This window comes from Olea europaea, chromosome 1 (assembly GCF_002742605.1).
Source record: "Olea europaea var. sylvestris chromosome 1, O_europaea_v1, whole genome shotgun sequence".
Taxonomy (NCBI): Eukaryota; Viridiplantae; Streptophyta; class Magnoliopsida; order Lamiales; family Oleaceae; genus Olea; species Olea europaea.
The window spans coordinates 29,938,989-29,946,457 of record NC_036237.1 but is presented as its reverse complement, the minus strand read 5'-3'; the positions used below and the strand labels follow the sequence as shown (position 1 = coordinate 29,946,457).

The 7,469-nt window shown below is 32.9% G+C and overlaps 1 protein-coding gene across 1 annotated transcript; it reads right to left on the bottom strand.

Moving 5' to 3' along the window:
- Nucleotides 1-2,621: 2,621 nt before the first annotated feature.
- Nucleotides 2,622-6,123, bottom strand: LOC111400468 (serine carboxypeptidase-like 48). The gene is made up of 7 exons (XM_023027884.1): nt 6,011-6,123; nt 4,743-4,827; nt 4,326-4,469; nt 4,092-4,242; nt 3,866-3,954; nt 3,400-3,658; nt 2,622-2,982 (listed from the first exon to the last, which is right to left on the bottom strand). Exons 1-7 carry the CDS (start codon nt 6,028-6,030, stop codon nt 2,738-2,740), a joined length of 993 nt encoding a protein of 330 aa, XP_022883652.1. The 5' UTR covers nt 6,031-6,123; the 3' UTR covers nt 2,622-2,737.
- Nucleotides 6,124-7,469: the final 1,346 nt, after the last annotated feature.

Here is a 7,469-nt window from a genome sequence, read left to right as displayed (position 1 = left end):
AACCATGTTCTCCACCTCCATCTCGTATACTATTAGGGACGAAAATTTTCACATGCTTGGATTTTACGTGAAATGTAAACTTTTAGTTTATTGTATAATATAAATTTCCATTAAGAAGTTTATGCATGTTAACATAATACAATAAAATTTTCAAATCATGTATTGCCTAAATTTTCAACAAATTTTAGATTTAAATTTGCACTAGCACACATATTTAGAACTATGTATTGATGTAGGACATATTGATGAATGGATACAAGAGAAGTTCATAAAAATGGAAAAGATAATAGCAGAGAGAAAACATTCAAATTTCTAATTGGGCTCATAAGACCGTTCCAAGAAGAGGACGTCGAGACGAGCAATACTCACAACTGCGTTGTGATGTATGATGGATTTCGACAATTCGAGTTCGTTTAGGATTCAAAAACTGATTTTTTAAGTTTTAACTTTATTTTTGTCATTTAGTTTATTTTGGATTTTTTTTTTTCCAATTTTAGTTTGTTCAAACTTTGTTTTCATCAATTTTACTTGTTTTAAACTATGTTTCCATGTAAACCCTTATAAATAAAGGATTATTTAATTGGTTTCATTATTATTCATTAATAAAATTTTTGAATTTATTTTTCTTCATAATTTATTGGATTTCAAATTTTGTGTTCTTAAAGTTTTCACTTGAATTCCTTATTTCGCGCCATCTCATGTATACACACAGTCTTTAAGTACTAGTTTATTATTGAAAGGAAAAAAATAAATTATAATTAATTGTAGGAAGTTTCATCTTTTTCTTCACAATAACATTTTGGATATATCAACATCATTTGAGATGATATATAGCTCAAAAAGTGGTCTTGGAATGTATGTGATGTCGAAAACTAGAAATTGGGGTTAGCATGATTTTTAAAAGGTGAGTGAGAATCTCATATTGTTATAAAGTTAGCCTAGTTAGGAAGTGTTTTCAATAATTCTTTCTCTTAGCCTAGTATCAACTACTGAAACTATGGCCCCGTTTGAGCCCCATTAATTTGAAGTAATGTATTATAGAATAGTGATTGATAAAGGATGCGTGGTTAAAAAAGAATGAAAATTTTTTATTTGCATGTAATATTATTTTAATGAAAAATATGTGATTGAAAATGAGTACTGTAAAAAAAATAATGTAAAATAATGGAGCTCAAACTGGGCCTAGGCTTCCCCAGTTTATAGCTTAGTAACTGTAATTACTCAAAAAGGGCTGCTACCAATTTGAAATTTCTATATTGATCCACATGAAAAAGTTATAAACAACATATTTGGCATGCACAGGATCGATATATATAGTATAATGGACAATATCTAAACTTCTTTTTCTTCTTTAATATTATCAAGTCCATTGTAACGAACATGCCACAAGTGATTGCTGGAAAAGATAATAGCAGAGGGAAAACATTCGAATTTCTAATTGGGCTCATAAAACCGTTCCAAGAAGAGGACGTCGAGACGAGCAATACTCACAGCTGTGTTGTGATGTATGATGGATTTCGACAATTCGAGTTTGTTTAGGATTCAAAAACTGATTTTTAAAGTTTTAACTTTATTTTTGTCATTTAGTTTATTTTGAATTTTTTTTTTTCAATTTTAGTTTGTTCAAACTTTTTTTTCATTAATTTTACTTGTTTTAAACTACGTTTCCATGTAAACCATTATAAATAAAGAATTATTTCATTATTTTCATTATTATTCATTAATAAAATTTGTGAATTTATTTTTCTTCATAATTTATTGGATTTCAAATTTCGTGTTCGTAAAGTTTTCACTTAAATTCCTTATTTCGCACCGTGTCATGTATACACACAGTCTTTAAGTATTAGTTTATTATTAAAAGGAAAAAAAATAAATTATAATTAATTGTAGGAAGTTTCATCTTTTGCTTCACAATAACATTTTAGATATATCAACATCATTTGAGATGATATATAGCTCAAAAAGTAGTCTTGGAATGTATGTGATGTCGAAAATTAGAAATTGGGCTTAGCATGATTTTTAAAAGGTGAGTGAGAATCTCATATTGTTATAAAGTTAGCCTAGTTAGGAAGTGTCTTTGATAATTCTCTCTCTTATCCCAGTACCAACTACTGAGATTAGGGCCCGTTTGAGCTCCATTAATTTGAAGTAATGTATTATGAAACAGTAATTGATAAAGAATGTGAGGTTAAAAAGAATGAAATTTTTTTATTTGCATGTAATATTATTTTAATGAAAAATCTGTGGTTGAAAATAAGTACTGTACAAAAAATAATAGAAAAGAATGTAAAATAATGGAGCTCAAACTGGGGCTAGGCTTCCTCAGTTTATAGCCTAGTAACTGTAATTACTCAAAAGGGCTGCTACCAATTTGAAATTTCTATATTGATCCACATGAAAAAGTTATAAACCACATATTTGGTATGCACAGGATCGATATATATAGAGGGTGTTTGATAGACATATTTATGTAAAAATGTATTTTAGAATAGTAAATTAATGTGAAATGTGTGGTTGATAAATAAGGAAATTTTTTTGATTTACGTGTAATATTATTTTAATAAAGAATCCGTGATTGAAAAGAAGAGAGAAAAAAATGCATTTTGAAAAAAATGGCTACCAAACAGGGCCATAGTATAATGGACAATATCTAAACTTCTTTTTCTTCTTTAATATTATCAAGTCCATTGTAACGAACATGCCACAAGTGATTGCATGACCTGTTTAGAGGTGGCAATCACATAGGTACAAGGTGATCATCTGTCAGTCTGTTGTGCATCCACCTTCTTAGCATTTCTAATGATGCTTTGGGCTGATCCATAGGAACCATGTGACCAGAATTATAGACCTTAAGGAAAGTTAGAGGCCCATGGGCTTTCTGAAGTCCAGCCTCCACTCTGTCTACTGAAAATGGGACGGTTGAAGCTGCTACAAATTCTCTTTGGCCAGACCATTCCATGGCATGAACCCATCTCGAATTTCCTGTCAATTTGAAACAAAAATGAGTATTGGTAGAATTCAAGCAAGCCCGGTTTTATGAGTCCCTTCCCGATTTCCTCTCAATCTCATGAAGCAAGCCTAGCAGCCAGTAATAGTAATCCAGCCTCAATGTTGACTGTTTGCTGTTGCAGGTTTTCACATTAATGGAGGAGAAGAGTACAAAGCGATCTCAGGCCTCACACGCATACAAAACAGGCTGCGTAAATCCTTTATATAGTAACAGTATCAGAACGATCTAATTCATGCATAGAATATTGCTCTAAAAATGAATTTGCATATTGTCTGGAATACCCAAGTGTGCAATATGATTAGGCTCCACAGTCCAACGCCAAAAAGTTCAAAAGTGAATATTTTATGTAGATTAACTGATAAGTAAAATCATTGATAAATAAAGCTTACCAAGCCAGTTGCATATGAGATCATACTCTCCAGCATATACAAGTAATTTGATTCCATTCTCTAGGAGTGAAGGAATACCAACTTCAAGATTCCTCATCCAGTCCATGATCATCGCCTCGTGTACTGCAGAACTGCATGAAACAAAATCTATGTTCCCAACACCGAGAATGTCTTTAACCGATTCTTGGTTCAAGAAATTCTCCACATTAGAGAAATCGTAGCACAAGCTACCCTGACACTTCTTTCGGATATCATAATACTGCAAATGAATGACAAAACAAATGCTTCTTGCATTAAACAATGTTTTTCTGTGTTTTTGTAACCTATGTACTATGTATATTTTTGTCAAAGTTTAAGTTTTTCTAAGCTGGTCAAAATATCTTATAAGCACTAGAAAAAATTTAAGCTTTGTCAATCATGCAATTAGATAAATATCAAGACTCCCAACTATGTTAAGCTTGCTTACATTTTTATCACCCGCAAGTTCCACTATCTTATTGAAAATGGTGTTGCAGAACACGTATGCCCCAACACAAAAGGTTCCACCCTCGGTGCCTGGAATCGAATTTCTATTTCAGATGAAGAAGAAATAACAGCTAATTATCATGAATCACATCAGTAAGTAGAGTAAAAATTGCAGGGAGGGAGTGGGGAGGTTCAGATTGTCTACAGAGCCGGAAATTAGGAATTACCACAGAGCTTTATCGCCTGCTCGCATTGTAAAACTGACTTGCTCATGCTTTTGTAATCAGATTGTTTGATCAATTGCATGTCCAAAGCATAATCAGTATACGCTTTGTATTGGATTTCTGGATTTGTAAGTCCATTGCCAATAGCAACTCCCTGATCAACCATGAGTGATGAATCAAATAATCAGGCTGTGAACTGGAATCTGAAAGTACTTAGAAAAAGTAATTGAAACTTACCTTCAGGTTAATATAAACTCCTTCTTTATTTTTGTTTCCCCTGTGTACTCGAGCTGCTAAAGCCGGAATATAATGCCCCTCATATGATTCTCCGGTAATGTAAAAATCATTCTTAACATACTGGGGATGCTCCTTAAAAAATGCCTAACAGCATCAAATACAAAGTGCAACATAAGCCAGTCTTATAATTTGTTGAGGTGTAGCAGATTTTTGTTATCAACAATCCTAATTGAATGTTTGGTATGCAATGTATACTGAACAAATTTTAACTTATTTTTCTTTTCCACCGTCCACCATCAAATTCTTCCTACCAACCATGAGACAAAAATTCCTTTATTCACCAAGATAGAAATTAAGTAGCTATTTCAATTTATGGATTTCATAATTTTGGTGAAATACAAAGATATAGAAATAGACCTGCAAGAAGTTGTATAGATCATTGCTGACGCCGTCTTCACTGTGCCGAATATCATCAGTGTGAGAACTATATAAGGTTTGAAACCTGGAATTGAGACATTTGATATTATCAGCATATTAGTTGATATGCAATCATTCACAGGAATGATAAATTTGAGTCCCCTAAAATCTTTGGAGTAGAAGTTTTAAAATGAAGACTACATAACAAAAGTGCTATTACAAGTTAGTTATTTCTGAAATATTTAACCCAAAAAATAATAATAATAATAATAATAATAATAATAACAATTATAATCCCATTCACTACAATTATGTCAGGCTTTATCAAGGAAATTCCCATAAAAAATTATTAAAAATGAAATAGTAGCATAGTCTCTGTGAAAACAACATCAGAATTGAAATTTAATACAGAATACGGCAGATTTCTACTTCATAATGAATCTAGTGAAATTCCTGTAAAGCTTTACACATAGAGCCGAAGAAAGCGCATACTTTTCCCTTTTGATATCATAACTAACAATAATTGTCCTATCACTCCAGTAAATTTAATTTTTTTTGGTACTGCTTTCAGTATCAATCAAGCATCCGCAAGTTCTGATAGAAGAAGCAAGAATTTGATATTGATTTCTTTCCAAATCTCGTGGAACATAATGCGATATTCTCGTAATAAGTTTGTCCCATCACATTTTCTCCCCCACCTGCTAATCATACATGCCTACTCTTTGACTATCTTAATCCAAATTCCCAAATTTCAGAGCAATAATAAGCCACCATAAATCAAAATTTGCAACGCAAATACACACATTTATTGTGGTTCATCTTCAATGTGAGAACTATAACCACTTGCCGCTGTAAAAATTCGCTATTGAGAAGAAGTTCACAATGTTGATCTCACTCCTCTCAATCTATGTTGCATTGATAACGGCCCCTTGAAAATCTTTTATATCTAGGATCATTTCAACAATGTAATACAAATATGGAACATCCAATTAGGTCAATCTGCAATCAAGGCATAAGTGTATAGAGAGCCTCCAAGCGAACATTCCAATTCCAAATTACGAACTGCAAAAAAATTTAATTCACAAGTATCTTCTTGCACATTGACTAAGGGTAGTCTCTCAGCATATTACAAGTAGGACTTGAATTGGATGCTTCTATTAAAAAAAAGTAGGAACCATAATCTGGTCCTATATTCAACAGATAAAAGTTTAGTTTAGTTCACAACCAAAACCTAAATAAATTTTCTTTAGAAAGGATGCTACTAGTACCTTATCCCAACCAAAATCATTCCAAGCAAGAGACATGTTTCTTGTTATATGAAAAGGACCATTTTCGTAGAACAAAGCCAATTCACCGCTGCACCCTGGTCCTCCTGTTAACCATATAACAACAGGGTCCACCCTGCTGTTCCTTGACTCAAAGAAAAAGTAGAACATCCTGCAACGTCATCTCAAGCAATTGAGTAGAAAATCCCGTGACATCAACTCAAGTAACTTTTATGAGTTCTTTAATTTAAAAAGTTACTTTCTTTAACCATTTTTCGCACTCAATCTTTACTTCTACATTGAAAAAATTTTAATCCCACAATGAACCTCAGTTTATTTTGCAAAGAACAGCTGATTTTTCCTGAACCGTTTTGTGGTATCACATCACATTGAACCAACTTAAGGTATAAAAGAGGTGACAAACTCATTTCTTTAATTATGAGCGTGCATGGATAAGCTTAAAAAAGCAAAAAAGCTAGTTACTTATTTTGCCCATAAGCAAAAAGTTTAACTTTGTCACTTAAGAATAAGTTATCCTAAATCCTAATGCGTACGAAGACAAAAGTTTACTTATGGGTAACTTTACTTTTACATTTTGAAGTGTAGCCAAACATGCTAGATCCTAAATAGGCATCCCCGATTCTTTTTTGTTTTCGTCAAATGCCTTACTCATACGCAATTGTGAGGAATGAATGACACCGAAATTTCTGTGGGCTCTAATACCACCTTAGGTAAAAGCTAAAACTTGCTAAAGAAGGCATACTCACTGATTTAAATTATGTTTTCAATTTGTTAATCGCATGAGCTCAATTTACTGAAATAAATCTTGATAGAACTAAAATGTAAATCTCAATTCTCAAAATAGTTAATACCTTGCATCTTTTGTGTGGGGAAGTCGGTAATAACCAGCATGGTGGCCCAAGTCTTTCACATTCGCCCCAGAATCACCTAGATACGGGAGTTCAATCCTTTTTTCGGCAATTCTCGATTCGCCCACTTCAGTGACTTCACAGCTTCCATCAACATGATGGTTAACATCGTGCTTGGGAAACAAGTTGAGGGATCTAATAAATTTTTCTGCCTGTGTTCTTGGGAATTCGAGATTGGATGCAATTTCTGCATATGAAGAAGTCGGAAAAATCAGAAAAAACAAGAGAATACAATGGGAAAATTTTTGTGCCATCGTTGTTTTACTTGTGGATTGTGTAGGCCTGAATTATTCCATGGGTACGTATTAATGTACATAAGAGTGTCCAGGGCCCCACTTATGCACCCGTGTAGGCTTTAATGATGGGAGAGGAACTCGCGCCTTTTGAATTAAGTTTACTCAAACTTTTCAACCATACAAGCAACGTCTCATTAATTTTTATCAACCAACTAAAAATTTCATTTTAATTCCCATCAAACATAACTTTTATTCATTTTCCGAATGATGACTGTTGGGGGAAAACGCGTGGGTCGA